A 21,915-nucleotide genomic window follows, 5' to 3' on the forward strand; every position below is an offset into this window, starting at 1 on the left:
ACCCCAGGCAGTGTTTGATTGACAACAGTGTTTCCTAGTGAGATTACAACAATGCTAGTTGTTTACCCTTAAAGTTTATCTCTGCTTGTACTATACACATACCGGCCACTTTATTAGGTACACTTTAATAGTACCAGGTTGGGCCGTCGTTCGCCTTCAGAACTGCCTTAATCCTTCATAGCATTGATCCAACAAGGTACTGAAAATATTCAGAATATATTCAGAAAAATTTTCAGAAAAATCAATCAATATTGACATGATAGCTTCACGGAGTTGCTGCAGATTTGCCGACTACACATCCATGATGTGAAACTCCTGTTCCAACACATCCCTAATGTGCTAGCTAGATCTGGTGGCTGAGTACAGTATCTCATTGTCATGTTCAAGAAAGAAGTCTGAGCTGATTTGCGCTTTATGACATGGTGCGTTATCCTGCTGGAAGTAGCCATCAGAAGATGGGTACACTGTGGTCATAAAGGGATGCAACAATACTCAGGTTGGATGTGGCATTGACAGGATGCTCAACTGGTACTAATAGGCCCAAAGAAAATATGCCCCACACCATTACACCACCACCACCTGAACTGTTGATACAAGGTAGGAAGGATCCTTGCTTTCATGTTGTTGATGCCAAATTCTGACCCGACCATCTGAACGTTGCAGCAGAAATCGAGACTCATCAGACCAGGCCAAGTTTTTTCCAATCTTCTATTGTCCAATATTGGTGAACCTGTGCCAATTGTAGCTTCAGTTTTCTGTTCTTAGCTGTCAGGAGTGGCACCCAGAGTGGTCTTCTGCTGCTGTAGCCCAAGGTTTGACATGTTGTGCGTTCAGATATGCTCTTCTGCATACCTCGGTAATGAGTTATTTGAGTTACTGCTGCCTTTCTATCAGCTGGAACCAGTCTGGCCATTTTCCTTTGACTTCTGGCATCAACAAGGTATGCGTCCACAGATCTGCCACTCACTGGATATTTTCTCTTTTTGGGAGAAATTATTAGCCCTGTCAATTCTTTTTTCAAATATTTCCCAAATAATGTTTTAGGAGCACACCAAACACGCTTTTTGCATTGAGAGGCCCATGTTTTGAATGGTTCACTAACAGCCGCAAGCGTTTAGCATGCTGCTTTTGCGCCCTGCATGCAAGTTTTAACCTCCTGCTACACCTCGCGCTTTTGCCGTTGTGCACTGTGCGCTCACAGTTAAACAAACGCCTGAAAAAACTCAGAGCAGATAAAGCGAATTACTTCAGTAGTGCCTTTTTCATTCCCCAATCAAATGAAAGCAGAGGCAGAGTTTCTCTTAAGGTGACAGCAGTGTTTGTGCTGTCAAGACAACTACGGATACTTTTAAAGATAGAGACGTGACTATTAGTCGCTGTTTCAAGCGAAATATTATTAAATATTGCTATTATAAAAATATAAACAGTGCACAATATACAGCTGACATTAAAAGCACACCACGCTGTCTGGTGTGCCTTGCTTTTTTGTAAAATAAAAGCGCGTTCTGCGTGATTGGCGCCTAACAGAGCAAGAAATTTTTTAACAGTATTTACTATAATGTTTGTTCTTCTAGAGAAAGTTTTTTTTGTTTTATTTTAGCTAGAATAAAAACTTTTTTTTATTTATTTTTTTATTTTATTAAAACCTCTTTAAGGTGAATATTTTAGCCTCCTTAACTAACTTAACTAAAGACTAATAATTTTGACTTCAACTGTATGTAGAACTTTTATTTTGAAAATTGTACATGCTTTAAGGAAGAGTAATGCCGAGTTCAGACTGCACCATGTTCAAATCATCAGATTGCAAAATGTAAGTATAAACAGATTAAAATGTCATAAAGTCAGTTTAAATTAAATTAATTTTTTGTTTAACGTTTAAGGCCTGTGCAGACTGAAACATTTTTTGCTCGCGTTTTCTGTCAACATTTAACGCCTCGTGACTAAATAAAGGGTGGCAATTTAATCGTGCACATCAATACATAAAATGCAAGACGTAAAAGCCTCATTAAAAAAAAAAAAAAAAATCTCATGCTTGTTTTTTTTTTTTTGTTGTTTTTTTTGTTTTGACGCGCCATGCTTAAACCTTCTTCTCCAATCAGATTGGCACTTTTGTTCACGTGCACAGAGCTGCTGAAGTTACAGTAAACAACACATGGAGGGTTAATGCCACAGGAATAAATTGACCCAACTGTAATATTTTTCCATTCATGTTTTTTTTTTTTTTTTTTTTTTTTTTTGGTGGAGTAGTTTTGGTCTGTGTATCCTTGATGGGAGGGATGTTTAGCTTTAGAAACTGCTAGCTACTCTGAAATCACCTTTCAATCCTTTAACATAAAATGAATCTCTTGTGAGCATTTGTAATCAGATTTTGTTGAGACCCTTTCTTATTTTATCATGCGCTATATACTTTCTTTGGAGCTCTTGGTACCATGTAGTGACTTAATCCACACAGCTTGTGAGTGAGCGGGAAAGCAAGTAAAAGAATGTGGGTGATTTTAATCGTAATCCACTTGTTTTGGTACAACTCAATATGTTTTGGTGTGCTTTCTCACAACACATCCCATAATGATAATAATGTACGTCAGTAGACAGAATGAAGGGTGATGCCGTCCTTTACAGTATGTCTCTTTTTTTTTTATACAAATTTAACCACCTGAACGTTTACACTTCGAATTAAATCCAACCGGAATGGGGTAGTGTTTCTCAAGGGCAGAAGCTCAAATGTAAAAATAAAAAAAAATGATTTTAATATCTAGTTTTCATTGACATATTTTTAATCACTCTATTTGTGTAGCAATATATTTTGGCCATGTATACGAGTACAATAAGTTAAAATTGTAAACATTGGCACTAAAACTAAATATTTTGAGTAAAACCCAATAAAAGTTTTGGAAATCTTTATTAACAGGACAAAATTATAGATTTAGATTAATTTAGGGTGTAATAATTCTTGCAGTGCCTGAATTTATTGTCTTGTATGTTATATTTCTGTCACAAGAGTTACTTAGTGGGTAGCGCTGTCGCCTCACGGCAAGAAGGTCACTAATTCGAGCCTCGGTTGGGTCAGTTGGCATTTCTGTGTGGAGTTTGCATGTTCTCTTTGCGTGGGTTTCCCTCCGGGTGTTCCCGTTCCCGTTTTCCTCGGGGTGTCCCGGGGGAAAATCCTTCTGCCTACACTGACAAAAGGGCTGGGCTAGGCTTTGTCAGAAGCACCGCTGAAAGCTTCAATCATCCCGGTTAAGTTTCTGGCAGAGTTTTTGAGCTTATAGAACTGGGTGCACCTCTGAAAGGATCTAGTGGACTCAGACACTGCTCCAAACGAATCAACGCTGTTTTAAGCCTTCATAAAGCACATAAACACAACTATTCTCTTGATAAAATCTATGTTAGCCATTTAGAAATGAAGCTAGAGTCACCAGGCAGACAGAAGCCCTGCCCATCATGGGAATCCGCATCTTTTGGGAAATAAATTTGATGCGCGAATGAAGCAGATTTTGACATGCAAAGGAAGCAAGCAAACTCAAACTCTATCCATGCGTACCGTGTCTGGTGTGAACACAGTATAAGAAGGTTAGGGGAAAAGCAAGTCAGTCCCTGTACTTAATACAGTTGTGATCCCACAGTAGTTTGTATGTTTAGGGAAAGGTTTAGGTGCCGTCTTTTTCTCTAAATATATCCATTTTCATAAAACCAGTAATAAAGCAGTAGCTCACAACATCACGCGAGATTAACTTAGAGGAAAACCAAGAGGAGGAAGTGTTTTCAATCAATGCTTTATTTCCATTTCTCCAAAATAAATCATGACACAAGGAAACTGAAAGTGTGTCAGTGTGTTGTAGGGGGGATTTTTCAAGGACATGCATTGTTGGATTAATTCTCGATCCTTGACCTGTCTGCATGTGGTGCATACGTGCCATCCAGTTTACCACAACTGATCTAGCTAATGGTTAACTCCGCTGACAGCTGCTAGCTAATATGCTGTTTCAGTGATAAGCAGTTTCCTTTAGAGATGTGAGCTAGCGGACCACCGTGAGCTGGGTCTGTGAGGACACCGTGTGTTAAGTGTGTTCAGCTCAAGCGTTGAGGGTGCCATTTCCCTACAGATTTCCCAACCTGACCAAAGTGTGAGCGTCCACCGATAAGAGGATTAGTACACCAGGGAAGATTAATGCTAACCTCATCTCGTTCCTCAGCCCAGGCAAAGCGGTTCAGAGTTACATTTGGCATTTCACAGCCTGCAGAGTGTCTTTAGAGATTTTGTCAAAGCCCGACTGTTGTTAGCCAACTTTCCCAAAAAGAAGAAGCGGAAGAGTGGCGGGACTTGTAAAGTTTTACAAAATCAAATTTAGATTCACGGACAGTTTACCAAGATTTTAATGAGAGGAAAAAGTTTCTAGCGTAGCTGATATAATGCTCGGTTGCCCCCAGACGAGTGGTCCGCTAGTCTACATTCGCAGCAGTTTCACAGGATTGCACCAGCTCCAAACTCTTATTGCCTCCTGCCTACTAGTAGACAAACATGGTGGAGGATGATGATTTGCAGTGCTCTACAATACACACCGCCTACAATTAATACTGGTTAAAGAGATGGTTCATCTAAAAATGTACATTTACTCACTATTTTCTCATACTCAAAATGGTTTTAAACCTTTATAAATTTATGTTTGATGTTGAACAAAAAAAAAAATGTTATTTAGAAAAATGTCAGAAAACTGTATCCATTGACTTTCATTGTAGAAAAACACATATGCCTACTAAGTCAGCAGTTTTCAGCATTAAAATACCTTATTTGTGCTCAGCAGCAATAAGAAAATCAAACAGGTTTGTGGCAAGTAGAAGATACATGAAACATTGTTACTCAACAATTCGCTAATAGCTTTTTTTTTTTTGTATTGTTTTGACAATGCCCGAGAACACTTTATGGATCAAACTGTATTATAATTACATAAACATGTCATGCATGTCACATGGACAGCTTTGCGACCTTTTTCTGTATGCAAAAAAATAAATAAAATAAATAAATGAAAACTAAAATAAATAAACAAATGAATAAAAGTAAATAAATGAACGAATGAATGAATGAATGAATGAATGAATGAATGAATGAATGAATGAATGAATGAATGAAGGCGAGACAGTAGCCCTCACAGCAAGAAGGTTGCTGGGTCGCTGGTTCGAACCTGGGCTCAGTTTGAGTTTGAGCATGTTCTCCCTGCTTTCGCGTGGGTTTCCTCCGGGTGCTCCGGTTTCCCCCACAGTCCAAAGACATGCGGTACAGGTGAATTGGGTTGGCTAAATTGTCCCTAGTGTATGAGTCTGTTTGTGAATGTGTGTGTGGATGTTTCTCAAAGATGGGTTGCGGCTGGAAGGGCATTCACTGTGTAAAACTTGCTGGATAAGTTGATGGTTCATTCCGCTGTGGCAACCCCGGATTAATAAAGGGACTAAGCCGCCAAGAAAATGAATAAATGAATAAATAAATAAATAAATAAACAAATAAATAAATAAAGTTGAAGTTTGAATTGATTAGCCCCCTGAATTGTTAGCCTCAATTTTTTTTTCCCCCATTCCTGTTTAACGGAGAGAAAAAAAATTTTCAACACATTTCTAAACATAATAGTTTTAACAAATCATTTCTAATTACTGATTTATTTTTATCTTTGCCATGATGACAGTAAATAATATTTTACTAGATATTTTTTCAAGAGACTTCTATACAGCTTAAAGTGACATTTAAAGGGGCTAATAATTTTGTATGTAAAATGTTTTTTTTTATTAAAAAAAAAAAAAAAACTGCTTTTATTCTAGCTGAGATAAAACAAAGAAAACTTTCTTCTGAAGAAAAAAATATTATTAGACATACCGTGAAAATTTCCTTGATCTGTTAAACATAATTTGGGAAATATTTAAAAATGAAAAATAAATAAATAAATAAATAAATAAATAAATAAATAAATAAATAAATAAATAAATAAATAAATAAATCAAAGGGGAGCTTTTAATTCTGGCTTCAACTGTGTGCATCATTTTTTTTTTTTACATAAATATAACTATAAATAAATCAAAGAAAAAAAATGTAACTGGAAAACAATCTAAAGACACAACTGGAGAAATGCTAAGATTATTTAAGAAATCTTTTGTGTGAATATTAAGTTTCATTACAATAAAATTCTATAGACAGTTCTATTGAATACAAAAAATATGTTTTATAGAATTATCTGTTGTGCATTGTCTTAGACACGACTATTTTATAACTGTAAAAAGAGGGAATTCAATTTTAAAAGAGCAATCATAACTTTATTTATCAATATGTGAACCTTTTTGGGTTTTTGGAAGCTATGGAAATGTTTTTTTTTTTTTTTTTCTATTTGGCTTTAAGTTCTATTAATCTGGTTTTTAGATTGAATTTAATTTTAAAGTACTATCATCATGATAGACAATAGAAATTAGTTATAATATTACAATACTATCTTTGTTAAACATTACTTAGGAAATATTTTCACAAAAATTAAACATTGTCACAGGAGGGCTAATAAATTTGCCTTCAAGTGTGTGTGTGTGTGTGTGTGTGTGTATGTGTGTTAAATAATATATTCATATTAATATATGTGACATAGTAATGAGGGTCTTTCAGTGTTATTCATTTATATAATTGTTGAAGCTGTAAATTATCGCAGCTTTGTTAATATTTTAATAAGTTTTTAATTGAATTGAATTGAAGGCTGAAGTATGAGAAGGAGGTCTATCCCACTGAAAATTTTGCCCTCTCCTGTGGTCTGTAATGTTTTAATTCAGAAATTTCTCATCACAGAACGGGTATTTATAATGTGTTAAATGTATAATTAAAAAAAGGAAGAACGAAAAATAAATAACAAATATATAAAAGTATAAATGTATATAAGTACACCATTTTATAATGTGTGATATATGCCAGCTGTTGCCAAATCTCTAATTTATCGTTATCATTATTATATAATTTTAGTATATTATTATTATTATTATTATTATTATTATTATTATTATTATTATTATTATTATTATCAGTAGTGTATATATATATAAAAAAATGTCAATGAGAAATGATCTGTAGTAGCCTAATCTTTTAAAACAATCTGCCTTAAAGATTAAGGAAGTTTAATGACTGTAGACTTCTATTTAAAAAAAGCAATCTGGACAGGAGCTTGGTCACCAATCCTTCATATCTGTTTACTGCATGGAGACCAGTGCTAATGATAGAGATCTCACTTAAACACAAACACACGTGGCCGGGCTACAGTGGACCCTGCAGGGTAACAGTGTACAGACCTATTCAAAGCATGGAGGAAATGTCAAGCATGAGCCCTAGCGAAAGCGAGATCAGGGTCAGATCAGGTTGTTGCCGACGTGAAGATCAGCGCTATCTCGTCAACAGTTTGTCTTCTTCTGCATATTCAGCAGTGCAGGATGTTGCGTCTCACCTTATCTTTGTTTGGCCTCTGCTTATTCTCAGAAAAGCAGCTGTCAGTGATATACACACTACAAATTGAATTTCTAAAATTCTGATTAAACTTATCAGTGTTTCCATAAGGAGCACTTGTAAGCATTCATGCTGATATACAGGTCTGCATTTGCGCTTGTTGAGTATGTTGTTTTTGAGATATAGAAATGTGTTAGAGTAGTATGGCACCGATTGGGGACTGAATTTAAAAAGCATATAGCGCTTTGATTTAGGTATTTGATTTGTCATACCAGTGTGATTACAGTGTTCAGTGCATCACATAATCAGCCTCTAAATTCAAATCTGTTTTTCCGAGATAACTCAAGCTGAGCCAGAGGGAAAAAACAAACAAACAAACAAAAAAAATAAATAAATAAATAAATAAAAAAAAAAAAATATGCACAGTGCTTTTCATAAATCATATATTATGTTTACAAGACTGGTGCAAAACCTTTATAATCATAATATGACACAAAATATATTAATTTATGCACGGTTATGACAACAGTCATTGTGTCATTTGCTAAGTCATTTTAAATGCAAAGATGACCAATACAGGCTCATTAGTAGATCAATACGTAGCCCTGTACATTTCTGGAATTATGTAGCAGAGGTAGGTATGGCTGCATTTCGTCTTTGAAATAGTTGCTATATGGCGGTTTGACGCCGCCACCGGCTTCTTTTTTCCTTTCGCGCTACCAGCTGACCACTATCATGTGGACAGCTTTTCTCCTGTTACCAATCTGCCCAGTGTACATTGGCGGACTTGGAAGGCGGAGCGGAGTTGACTGCGACGACAGGGTTCAAGTCCGGCAAAGAACGATTCCAGAAAACAGGTAGAATAAAATTAAAAGACAAAAAATAAATTAATCAAGTAAATAACAGGGTGATAATGTGGTAAGATCTGAAAATGTGTTAAAAATTAGGCTTTTTCTTTGGATTGCTTTTGACAATACTTTTGGTGGGGTTTGGGAAAGGGGGTAAGCGCTGGTCAATCGGTGCTTTTGAAAACACCATCATTTGGGTTTAGTTAATGGAGGGGGAGGATCTGTCGGACGATCAGTAAGTCAGTCAGTTGACAGCAGCCTCTGGTGGATTTACGCGAGAAGAGAAGGCGTGAATGGCACTCTTGAGAGAAATTTGAAATCTGAAAAAGTTTACACAGCATCCTCTGATGGACTCCTCAAAACAAAAACTGCAAACAAACATACCTCCTGGGATTCATTTTGAGCTCTGTAGGAATGTATACGGAGGTACGTATCCATAATGAGCCTGGGTTGAAGATGACATTGTTATGACAACATAAGAAAACAAATAGATTATAACCTTCTTTGTCATGACAACTTGACATCAACAAGACAACATAACGTCATAAATCTGTCATAAATATAATGCCAGTGTTACCCAAGTTATTTTTAAGAATGGCATCAAGTAATTAGATTCATTTTTTTTTTTATTTACAACAAAGTGCCAACAAAAAGACATTATTTCTAGTGGATTTTCCTTGTTTTCATTGCACTCCTTTAAGTGCATATATTAATGGACTAATGTAGAGAAAATTGAATGAGTGTGTACACTCTCAGATTTAAAGGTACAAAAACTGTGCCTGATGTGATACCTTTCCAAAAGGTACACTTTGTACCAAAATGGTCCCTATATGGCCTGTTTCCACTGAGTGGTACAGTACCGTATAGGTCAGTACAAGTCACCTTTATCAGTTTCCACTGCAATAACAATAAGTGTACCAATTGTACTTTTAGTGAGTGTGGTGTTCGACAGAAAGCTTCAGTCAACGTCAATCTTGCTAGAGGCAATATCAAAGTACAGCTGTACGGGTCGTTCACATGTCATATGAAAGCACTCCTCACAAAACAAATACTTTATACACAAATACAGTCACATACACATACAGAACCGTACAGTCTCTAATATGTTACCAATTATTATGTTACCCATGTCTTAGATTGGTGAAAGATTAATTTGCTCTTTCGTTTTTTCCAGCTTCTTCTTTTGTTTTTTCACGATTCACTCTCATGTTTGTCTGTTTCTGAAAGGATCTGATGTCAGAAGCACTTCAGTAATCATGCACACCTTATTATCATCAGCTTAAGAAATCATTATTTTAAATATAGATGCGTGGCGAGTGCACACAAGCTCTCTGGAAAAACCGCTGTCGCTTTATGACCTTGTAAAACAAAAACAGTACACATCAGATTTTGCTCTTCTTGGCTTTGTGGCTGTTCATCAAGATGACGACAAGGTTTGTTTGAGCTTGAGTCGACCATGGCTTGTTATTATATGCATATAGTATTTTGATATAATGTCTCAGCTGTATATTAAGAATGGTGGTTCCTTTGTTTTCATTCTTCTGGCTTGTGCACAAGATAGTGACATATTTCTGTATACCAATAGCGTTCAGTTGCATATCTAGCTTTTTTGGTACACTTTTGTTGTGTTAGGTATCCTCTCAAAAGGGGAATCCAAAACGTGGTATGGTAAAGTTCGTTTTTTGTGTATCTTTTGACAGTGAACATGACCATAATAGAGTACCATACCGTACCATAGCATACCACTCAGTGAAAATGGGCCAATAGATACCTCAAAGGTACATATTAGTACCTAAAAAAGTACAAAGCGTACCGCTTAAAATTTGCAGGTACCAATATATTCTTTTGAAGTACCAATATGGACCCTTTAAGTACAAATGTGTGTCTTTTAAAAAAGGTGACAGCTCTCTTACCTTTATTTTAGAGAGTGTAGGGGCAATTTCAGACATAGCCAAGGTCTTTAAACTGACTTGAAACTTCCAAGCAAGTGTGTTGGAGCAACTCTCGATAGCACAGATTCATATTAGATTAATTTTGCTCACAAATCTTTGCTAACTACTGGCGAATGTGACTGTGTCTTTGTGCATGTACACATAGCATAGATATTCCTGTCTGACATTCTCAGTTGTCAATAGCAAAATTACTCAACTGTTGGTCATAGGGAGGGTCAATTTTGCAAACCTTTGCATCTTTAACCACTTGAAATCATTAGAAGGTTTGCACTTGCATCGAGATTTGGTCAGTTGCGTATGCGTGTCCATAAATGTCGATACTCATGTAAACAACAACAAGGATTGCGCAGTTAATGTCCCACTGAACATGTTGTTCTATCTATTCATGCTGTAAAAACTATAGGTTAAAGCTGCTAAATGATATAGAAAATGACTTGGTATGCAGGAAAGGGTGCAGTATTTTGACAAACTGAATTTGATAGGTGATAAAAGATTCATATGATTAGTAGAAGCCTAGTATTTTACTTACTTGACCAGAAGTTATAAGAACAAGCATGAATCTTGTCAAGTTTCTTGCCCTGTTATTCCTGTTTCAGTGGGGTCAATCCCAAACACCTTTTGTTCCTCAGTTGTTTTTTGTCTCTTCTGCTTGATTTGTTATAACATTTGACAGTCGGTATCACTCTAAATGTTTTTTTTTTTTTTCTAGTCCAACCAGCAAGTTATATTTAGCAAAACATGCAAGTTTTGTTCGGTTCAGTGGCATTGTTTACGTTCTGTGCCTTCAAAATGGCCGACTGATGAGGCACAAACCATTCTATACTTTTGTTTAGTTCAGGAGACTCTAAGCTCTTAGTAAATGTGAGATAGTAATCAAAGTCTGTGAACTTAGTACTTTTCTGGCATCAGAGACCTACTTTTGCACTTCCATCCATCTCTGGATATGTTTTGTGCGAGCATGTGTATGTGCCCTGGAAGCTGAGCGGTCACATACTCTGAGAGATTCCCTGGCAGGGGCTGTGTTTTTTTGGCTGGGTTGGTTCCAGCTTAGGGAGAGAGTGGAGGGTTAATGATTAGTCTCATGCTCTGTGTGGATCAAGGGCATGGGACTGTAGGGGCCTGGGGGAAACAAGAGAACAAGAGAAAGGCAGAAAGAGAGCACAAACCAAGAACACAACAGCTGAATCACTCATCACATCTATATTCATGCTCAGCTCCTGGAACAAACCTATATTTATGCACCAGTTCTGCGTTCTCAACATTCATTTCCAGTAATAAGTGTATTGTATATTTAATAATAACTAATCATTATCACTCAGTCCATTAAAGTCACTGTGAAATCAACATTTCCAATGTTAATTTTGCTAGCGCACATTGTTTGGTCACACTTAATTTGATGATCTGTTTGTTGAATTTAAGTTACTTTGCATCTACATGCCAACTAATTCTCATTAGATTATAAGTAGACTGTTAGGTTAGGGTTAGGGCTAGTGTAAGTTGACATGTACTTACAAAAGATCTTATAGTTTTATTACATGCCTGTTGAAGGAGCACTATCAACAGACATTTAGCAGACAGTGTACTTATACTCAAATAGACCATCAAAATTAAGTGTTACCCACAGTTTTTCCTTAGGTGAGTAATAATCAGTTAATCCACTGGAAAAAAAAAAAAATTAGCAATCAAGCTCAATCAAATTCTGATCAATTGCTTCCACTTTTGGGGTCATTGTCCTTTTGGTTTCAGCAACAATATTCTAAACCATAGCCCTCTTAAATTGAAGTGACAGACGAATCTCCACTTTGATTCCTTGGGCAGTCTGAACACCCGCCGGTAACTTACACCTACATCTTCTCCACGATGGACGTCCAGGATTCAGCCTGTGGCACTTAAACTGTAGCTCTGCACAAGATATTTGGCCAGATTAGAAATGGTCGTGCCCAACTGAGCTTGGTTTCTCTCAAGGTTTTTTCCTTTGATTTTGTCAGTTGATGAAGTTTATTACTGTTGCCATTGGCTTGCTTAGTTTATGACTTGTGGAGCTGCACATTGATGGAACTAAAACTAAACTATAATCAACTTCAACTCTGAAAACTGCACTTACACCATTTCAATTTACTTATTAATTATGTTTAGTTTGCTACAAGGGAATGATGTGCTAATAGAAATCTCTACTCTCTACTCAATATTTCATTACAATTGGAAGTATGTTAACTTACTAAAATAAAGGTTTCAGCAACATCCAGATCATGTGGACTTTAAGGTTATTGTAAGTGATTTTTTTTACTTGCCAGGTGGCTCTAAATAGACCAAAGAAACTGCATTTGCCTGTGTGAAAACACAGAATTGTGTAAACTGATTTTTTTTTTTTTTTTTTCGAAAAACTAGTCAATCAGAAACACCAAATGTAAAACATTTGCTCACTTGGCTCTCATTTTTTTTAGATATTTGCCAAATAAGTGGAAATGTACTGAAATTGATTACAGCACTTTATATAATATATATTATATAATATATAACTTCATAAAAGTTTCAATTTGTATTTTATTAATTCCTAATTCATGTAGAAATTAAATAATAGCAGGCTCAAGATCAACTGAAAATGGTTGTCTCGGCCCTACTCCAAACAAACTGATGAGTTGGCCACTTGTGGTGAGAAAGCAATATGACCCAAATGACAAGTGAACCAAGCTTGTCATTAGAAATGCATTGAATAACTCTGGAACAGCGGCAATCAAGGCTAAAATACAGTATATGTGTGCATGTTTCTGTGTCTGTGGAACAAATGAAACCAAGGAGTCTGTATTTTAGACAAAAGCAAAACATTCTACTGGTCCCTTAGACAAAATGTAATTATAGACATTTGTTACTTGCGTATGGGGGACAACACAGTGGCTCAGTGGTTTGCACTGTCGTCTCACTGCAAATAGGTTGCTGGTTCGAGCCCCGCCTGGTTCACTTGCCATTTCTGTGTGGAGTTCTCCTTGTGTTCGTGAGGGTTTCCTTTAGATGCTTAGGTTTTCCCCCGCAGTCCAAAGACATGCGGTATTGGTGAATTGAATAAACTAAAATGGCCGTAGAATATGTGTGTAAAGGAATGTGTTTGGATGTTTCCCAGTACTAGGTTGCAGCTGGAAGGGCATCGGCTGTGTAAAACATGCTGGATAAATTGGAGGTTCATTCAGCTGTGGCAACCCATGATTAATAAAGAGGATAAGTCGAAGGAAAATGAATGGTACTTAAATGCTAGAACATACATTTTATTGCCATCTATTCCTCGAATGACTTTTATTTTGATCTGTTTGCTTGCTAATTTCTAACTACAGTGGTCACCCATTCACTTGGAACAACATCCTGGTTCAATTGCCTAGAAGTTTGAGTGTTACTGCCTACTGTCATAATGTTTAATCTTTAAATAAGTAATTGTTCAACAAGGAAGTAGAAAAAAGTCAGACACACTGAAATCAATTCTGTTAGGAATTCTGGAAGGAATAATCCAAGCAACAGTAGTGTGCAGAACTTATTCCACTAATTGTTTTTCTACTCTACTTCTATTGTCTTTCCAACACACCTGTTTGCAACCATCCAGGTTAGCAATGGATTTGTGTGTTTTCCTAAAAGCGAAAATCCCTTGCACACTCCAAGTGAACCATATCCACTGCAAAATTCGCAAGAAACTTTCCAATCTCTGACCTCAATCCTGTATTCTTCAGGGTCTTTTCTTCTCCACATGCCTCATCTATCCAGGCTGTCATTCTCTTTCAGCCCCCACCCTTTCCTTTACACTTTCTGCCAGAGCTATGCGTGGAATGTCATCTCCTTGGGCTGGATCTCTATTCCCATCAGTAAGATCGAATGACAGTCTCAGTATCTAAGCCACATTCATGATTCTAATTGCACATAATAGAGCATTAAAGATGTATGTGTGTCTGATCGCGTGATGCCAAAGAAACACTGAAAGACAGAGAAGAATGTTCCTCTAGGTAATTCCGAAAGGAACATTAACTCATGTGTATGTCTCTCTCTTGACAGCCTCCATTCCATTCTTCGCCTGTGAGCTCAAAGCGGTGACACCATACATGAGAGGCTTCTTCTGCGGGGATACCAGCATTACCTACCCTTACATAGAAAGTGAAGCCATTCCTGATAGCGTGCTTATAGCCGGGGGCATCATAATCACAGGACTTACGGTGAGAATATGCACACTTACAAAAATATCACTAGCTGAAATCCCTTCAAGGTATTCTGCACCCTACTGTTTTCATCTACTCACCCTCAGGCCAGACATATCTTCTTTCTAGGAACACTAAATTTTTTCAAGAAGTGTATTATTTTCCGTGGAATTGCAAAACATTCCACAAAAACAAAACAAAATAGGGTCCAAAACTAAATTAAATGATTACAGTAATAGTATAAATGACTTGTGCCTTCAGAAGACTTATTTAAAAAGGCCAGGGCAACCAGTTTGATTTAAAAACCAAAAGTAGTGACAACTAAACAAACTTGTTGTCTTGTTGCTGTGACTTGCATCTAGGCCCAGCAAGTTGTTCTTCAGTTTACCACAAGTCTACAGCCTGTGGCTAACTAGCACAGGTGTTCTTTACCTGTGCTGGAGGAAATAGCTGTCCAAAGCCGCAGGTGGCCATAGTCTGAAACAGGAAAGTCCATGTCTGAAAAAGGAGTTTAAGGCCCCGTCCAAAATGACAGCTGTCAGGCAGATGTCTAATGCTTATCTCACCTTAATGTGGGCTCAGTAAAAGTGCACACTGAGGTCAGTGCCAATAGCCTAGTGATAAAGTGTGCCAACATATAGCACTGAGATGCTCACGACAACCTGAGATTCCTGGCTTGAGGTCCATCACCGATACTTCCCCTCTCTCTGCTTCCCATGTATTCCTCTCATTCTCATTTCTACTGTCCTATATAATAAAGGTGAAAAACCCCTAAAATGTTTATAAAAAACTGCACAATGAGGAAGAATAGAGGGATTACTTAAAAGGGATGCTAGTGATCAGCCTTCTGAAAACTAAAACGATCAATGGGACACTCTACATCAGGTGTCACCAAGCTAGGTCATGGAGGGTTGGTCACTTGCAGAGTTTAGCTTCAACTTACCTCAAGTTCTAAGTGTACATGGGCAGTCGTGACCTAATGGTTAGAGATTTGATTTGGGATCCAAAGATTTGAGGTTATAGTGCCAGCACCAGAAAGGATTTTGAACAAGCAGCACTCTCTTCCACAAGTCACTTTGGATAAAAGCATCTGCTAAATGCTAAATTGTAAATCTAACCTAGTAAGAACTTGATTTGCTTGTTCAGATGTTTGATTAGGGTTGGTCCTAAAATCTGCTGTAAACTGGCCCTCCAGGACAGAATGTGGTGACCCCTGCTCTACAGTCTAATAAACTTATTACACACACATGCACGTCACAGCAATTTTAAGACGATGTGTGTTTTGGGACAGGATGAAAAGTTCTTGTGAAATTTGCTTACTTTTGTAACTTTAATTTTTGTTCTTGTGTGTAAATCAGAACAAAGCTGAATCAGATGGCAGTTCAGCTTTGCCAGTCAGCTAAAATGGCCTGTTGTGAAATATGGAGCAAAAACTAGTTTAACACTATTCAATCGTGGACAGACAATAGTATGTTAAAGTACACTACCTGACAAAAGTCTTGTTGTCGATCCCAGTTGTTAGAGCAACAAATAATAACTTGACTTCCAGTCTTTCAAATGGAAAAGTGGCAGAAGATAGATTTTTCTAATTAATCATCTGTTAAATTCCCAATCATCACAAATAATGCAGAGGACCCCTTGGAACCCGCAATGGACCCAAGCATCTCACAGAAATACAGTATGTTAAGTTGGGAAAAATCATGATTTGGGGTTACATTCAGTATGCACGAGATCTGCAGAGTGCATGGCAACATCAAGGCTTTTGTCAGGTGGTGTATATGAGTTAAACATAACCTGACCACTCTTATTTGTTAGCAAATCACTCATTTGAAAGATTTCTCTCAAGTCTTATGAGCAGGATAAGGAAATATATGCTGGACGTCAATCATAATTATTAATGTCTTTTTTATTTCCTATTTACCCACACACAACAATTGTAATAGTTTGTGAATTACTTCAGTGCTGTATAATTGTAATGAGTGAAATCTTATAATTTAACATTGTCTTTTTTTGCACTGGAAGAAAGTAAGTCATCAATTATAAACAACATGACAGATGACAGATGCTCATGCATTTTTTTTTTTTTTTTTACGGGGTGAACCATCCTTCGAAGAGCCTTGGTGTTCACAGTAGTATTAGCCCACGGTTCTCCAGTTACTGAGGGCTATTGATTTACTCTTTTCATCTACTTCGCTATTGAACAAGAGTCTCTCTTTGTGCAAGAACGCATGTGTGTGTGTGTGATGCTGTGAATTATTTAAGGCTTCATGGGCCTTGTAGTGTTTAACTCAGTGTTGCATGGCTGTAACCTCAGTGGTGTTCCCTGTTTGTTTCAGATTGCAGTTGGAGAGTGTTACCGGGTACGATTCAGAGATGTGCACTCACGGGCATTTGTACGCAACCTCTACGTGTCCTGTCTCTACAAGGAGTTGGGCAGCTTTTTATTTGGCTGCTGCGTGGGGCAATCTTTAACCAACATGGCAAAGCTGAGTGTTGGCCGACTCCGTCCCCACTTCCTGTCGGCGTGCAATGTGACCTATGAATCACTTAACTGCACACCCGGAACCTACATCTCACATGTTGTCTGCAAAAGCTCAAAAAAGATAGTGGAGGAAGCCAGGTAAGTGGTGGAAAAGAGGATTTTTTGAAGCTGTGAAGATGAGATGAGCTCTGTTCCAAAACCTAGGCTGCCTATGAAACTGCATTCTCTCTGAGTAGTTATTTCTTTTGAAAGAGCACTTGATTTGCAACTGTTTAATGTATATTATTTTGACCTTGGTGGCAGCCCCTGTTAATTAAGGGACTATGCTGAAGTAAAATGAATGAATGAGTAAATATTGACCTTGTTCTTCATGTATGAGCAAATCTTTGTTGCTCGGGATTTCCAGTCTCTTTCAGGTCCATTAATTTTTTAACTTTAAATACTTGGTGTTTCCTACAAGTCCCAAGACATGCGGTACAAGTGAATTGGGTTAAGCTAAATTGTCAGTAGTGTATGTGTGTGAACCCAGTTACGGGTTGCAGCTGGAAGGGCATCCGCTGCGTAAAGCATATGCTGGATAAGTTGGGGGTTCATTCTGCTGTGGTAACACCAGATTAATAAAGGGACTAGGCTGAAAAGAAAATGAATGAATGAATGAATTAATGTTTTATTTCAACCAGTGCCTTAGGTATTAATCACAATTAGGTATTTCAGACATTGCAATTCCTAAGTTCACCTGTAAGCTTCTGAATTTTCTGCTAAAACCAGAATGCTACAATGGATCAAATGGAGACATACTCCAATGTCAATCTATAAATTTGTAGAAAAGATGAGCAAGTAATTTTGAATCTTGACTGTTAGAAATACACTTTAAAGTAAAGCAACCTGTTATAATTTGTTAGGTGAGATATCCATACAGTGATACAGAACTTACTGACTTAATTACTCCCAGGGCCTTTTATATCGAAGTTGATATTTAGATGCACCATATTGTTTTTTTGTAACATCAAGTGTCTAGTATAAGAGTCAATCAGTGATCGCTATTGACCAGGGATGTCAAACTTAATTCCTGGAGGGCCGCAGCTCTACACAGTTTAGTTCCAACCCTGCTTCAACCCACTTACTGGAAGGTTTTAAAGAAGCCTGAATGACTCAATTAGTTTGATCAGGTGTGTTTAATTAGGGTTGAAGTAAACTGTGTAGAGCTGCGGCCCTTTAGGAATTGAGTTTGACATCCCTGCTATTGACTGATGAGTCTCTGGGGGAGTTGCTTGAACCAGAAGTAAATTTCTGCAGATTTTGTGATTCAAATGTTTAGAAATTAAACTAAAGCCACAGTAGTTGTTTCATTGTACTGTTGATTTCTGATATGAAATTTAATCGTAAGCTTGGAAAGCAATTTTGAAGAATTTAATGTTTCCCCATTCAGACAGAATGTCCGAGCATACTGCCTGAGAAGCATAAGATGGATGCCAAGGGAAATTACTTGCCTTAAAGCAGGCATGTCCAAACTCTGTCCTGGAGCGCCATTGTCCTGCAAAGTTTAGTTTCAACCCCAATCAGACACACCTAGGCTTGCTAATCAACCTCTTACAAGGCTTTCTAGAAACATCCTTGCAGGTGTGTTGAGGCAAGTTGGAGCTAAAATCTGCAGAACACCGGCTCTCCAAGACCGAGTTTGGACTGCCTTAAAGGGACTTTGCTATAGTATCAATAATGGGGTTTCATTGGTAATGAACACTAAAATATTGGAATTAAGCCATCCCGACATCGCCATCTTGCATTGCGGAATTGGATAAATTTGACAGTTCTTTATAATTCGCCCCAAAATTAAATATCAAAGACTTTAGGAACTGCTCTATTTATGAAGACTTGATAAACCGTCTAGGTTGGGGGCTTACTAGATTTTGGAACAGAGTTTAAATCACATAGTTTGTTTTATGTGAATATAGAGGAATTAATTTAGAAAAACATGTATGCTTGTGATTGCCTAATATAACATCATGCAGACAATGTTACGAGCCATAAAGCAGTGCAGTGGTTTAATGATTTGCAAGATTATGACATTTGGTTAGTAATATTTCCCTTCTGCTCTTCCTAAACAGAAAATCCTTCTTCTCGGGCCATGCATCTTTCGCCATGTACACCATGCTTTACCTGGCAGTGAGTATCTCTGTGTGTGGGCATGTTTACCACAAGCACACTCATACACTCAAACACAAGTCAGGGTAGCGCTGAACGCCTGTGCTTGCTGCTGGATGCTGCTGCAGAGCTTCACTGCTGTCAGCTTTCACTTCCCATCCCTGCCATGCGGGAGAAATGCCAAAAATTCCAACTGACAAGAAAGTCTCTCAAACTTCAGCTCACACAAGCGCACACAAATACACTCAAACTGAAAGAAGAAGGCTCTGAGAACGCAAAAAAACTCCCAAAAGGCATCTTGCTTCAAGCGGAAAAGAAAGGCTTGAGTGAAAGGGGGAATGTTCTCCAGAGGCCTGATGAATAGATGAGTGGAGAGAGGGAGAGCGAGGGAAAGCTAGCCTAAGACAGAGGAGGCCTTGTTTAGTTGTGGGTTGGGTCGGGAGGGGGGAGCTTTGGCCTGCTGAGAGATAGACAGGCTTCTTTCAGTTAAACCCCTCTCTCCCGCTCTCTGTTATGGCCTGGGGAAGGGGCACAATGAGGGGGAAAAATGACAAAACACTCGCAAATAGTCATAAAGCTTGACATTCAATAGCATTCGCATTTCTCTTTCACACAACTGCCCCACAAACCTTATCAGAATTTATTCTGCCTTGTGTGCCAATCTTGTTTAGAACGGAGGGAACAAAATTCGCCCCGTTGTGTAAAAACAAGCTATTTTCTGCCATTCATCTGATTCAATTCACGGGCCTCTGGCTGCTCTAAAAGCAGGAGAGCTCTTCAACTCTCATTAGAGAGCACTGGAGAGAGAACATGAACAGAGTGAGGGAAAAGCCTATAGTCAAGCTGTGCCAGGCTCTTTGTCCTTTCTGCCTGTTTTTTTCTCTCTGGTGCATCCAATGGCTGCACTGTTCAGGCTCAGCCCTGCCTTGCATGCCTGACCTGCGGCCACATGGTCTGGCACTGCGCACCAGCTGCTCCAAGCATTACAGCAGGAAGCCAAACACCTGTGACAGGGGTGATTTGAGGGGTATGAGGACCCCTAAAAGTTTGGAATGTTTCACAGTCCCTGGTGTGACATCAATATCCATAAACTTTATCTACAGCCAATGCTTATGCCGTGCCAACTGACCCTGTTATTTCCTCCTGACATTCGTTGTGTAGTTTAGCTAGCTCATGTGTGTGTGTGTTGTACTGGGGGCTATTTTGAAAGCTAATAGCTGCATCTGAAAGCTTTAAAAGGCTGCCTTCAGAGGTAGCCTTCCAAGGCAGGAAGACTTCAAGGCTGAAACCAAATTCTGCATCACTTCTTCTTCCGAGGTATCTACTTCTGATCGAATTTTATCAGCGTAGATGTGTCCTTCAGTGTCTTTAATATCCCACAATGCTGTGCATTCCATTTCGGACAGTTTAGCCTAAAATAAAAAAAATAAAAAAAAGGTATTTCGTACTGCCGCTTGAGAGTCATTTTGAGAGTAAAGCCTGGTTTATACTTCTGCGTGAATGATCAGCGTGACCCACAGCCTTGAGCGTTGCCGTGCATTTATACTTCTGCGTGCTGTTTCTGTTGCTGTGCAATAACACTTCCGAAACACTAGCTGGCAGTAGGTGTTTATGTTCCTCCATGTAGAGTTTCTTCACTGGTGTTTTGATTTTTCTGACGATACATTAGGGCGTACTCACACTATGTACAGTTGCCCTGAACAAAGCACGCTTGTCCCCCTTTCCGTCTCCCCTGATTGCCCGCACTTATATTACATTTGGGCCTGGGCATGCTTACATCATTGCTGATGCGCTCGCTGTCAATTAAGCGCTCTCGCTCAGCACAGTGGAGATTTATTTAGCAATATTGGTTTAGTCATTTGATATGCAGTGACGCAGTCTAATATTTCGCCAAATAGGTCAGCCACTTTTGACGCTCATAAACAATCATAAAGTCCTCGTGCTGCAGGAATTAGGAGGTTTGCTGAAGGTGCAGCTGTGGTGCAGTGAGGGGTTTGCGTCTTTAAAATCTAAGACAGTTTGTGTTTATTGAACAGTAAGAATGATTAATGAATGCATACAAAACAGTGCCATAAAAGTCACGTCTCATCTTCAGTTTCAGGCTCTGGTGCGCTTTAAACTTACACTACAAGCATACCGCACCTGAGCACAAGTGAACCGTGCTCTGGCACACCTCTTCCAACCGGGCCAGGGCCATCAAGTGGACCATACCTGAGCCCGATTACGAGCACTCACACTTCTCAAACGACTTGGGAAATGGGCCTGGGCACAGTTCGGATAGCATAGTGTGAGTTGGGCATTAATGTACAAGTGGCTCAAACTCTCTTATTTTGAGGCTGGAGTCAGCGTACATGCAACAACATTAATCATAAAGTAAACAAAAACAACACTTTCCATCCGGAGCTCCTTCATGGGACTCCACACTTGCTGCATCAAGCTCACATGTCTCTCACCTCTGCCCACACTCGTCAGCACTACCAAGATGACCAATCACAGAGCTTGCCCTACGCTTCGTTGCGGAGTGTAGTTACATTTTTTGAGAGGTGCATGTCAGCGTAGCCGATGGCTACAGCAAGGACTATGTGTCCATGCGTAGGCTGCACCGTAGCATACGTGTGTTCTTACAGCAAAAGTATAAATCAGCCTGAAAGGGCAGATCACACCAAACACACTATTTCCTTTTAAAAATGTGAGTCACACTACACTGTCTATTTTGTTGACAGTAAAAAAAAAAAAAAAAATGTGTGATGCGTTTTTTAAAGTCGATAGGCAATGACTGAATCAGCCGGGTATTGTGCATGATTGTTGATGTTGATATTGTTATAGTTTTATTATTTATTAATAATATTGTAAAATTCAAGAT

The 21,915-nt window shown here is 38.3% G+C and overlaps 1 protein-coding gene across 2 annotated transcripts in view; it reads left to right on the forward strand.

The window, feature by feature from the left end:
* ppap2d (phosphatidic acid phosphatase type 2D) overlaps positions 1-21,915 on the forward strand; it is a 65,268-nt gene that overhangs the window by 37,663 nt on the left and 5,690 nt on the right. The window contains exons 2-4 of one of the 2 annotated variants that reach the window (XR_012399798.1): positions 14,289-14,446; positions 16,765-17,910; positions 18,138-19,073. Coding sequence is in view for 1 of the 2 variants with exons in the window: in NM_001079978.1 (NP_001073447.1) it covers positions 14,289-14,446; positions 16,765-17,048; positions 19,016-19,073 (500 nt within the window). In the remaining variant the exon portion in view is untranslated. 2 annotated transcript variants of the gene reach the window in all.

This window comes from Danio rerio, chromosome 3, assembly GCF_049306965.1.
Source record: "Danio rerio strain Tuebingen ecotype United States chromosome 3, GRCz12tu, whole genome shotgun sequence".
Lineage (NCBI taxonomy): Eukaryota > Metazoa > Chordata > Actinopteri > Cypriniformes > Danionidae > Danio > Danio rerio.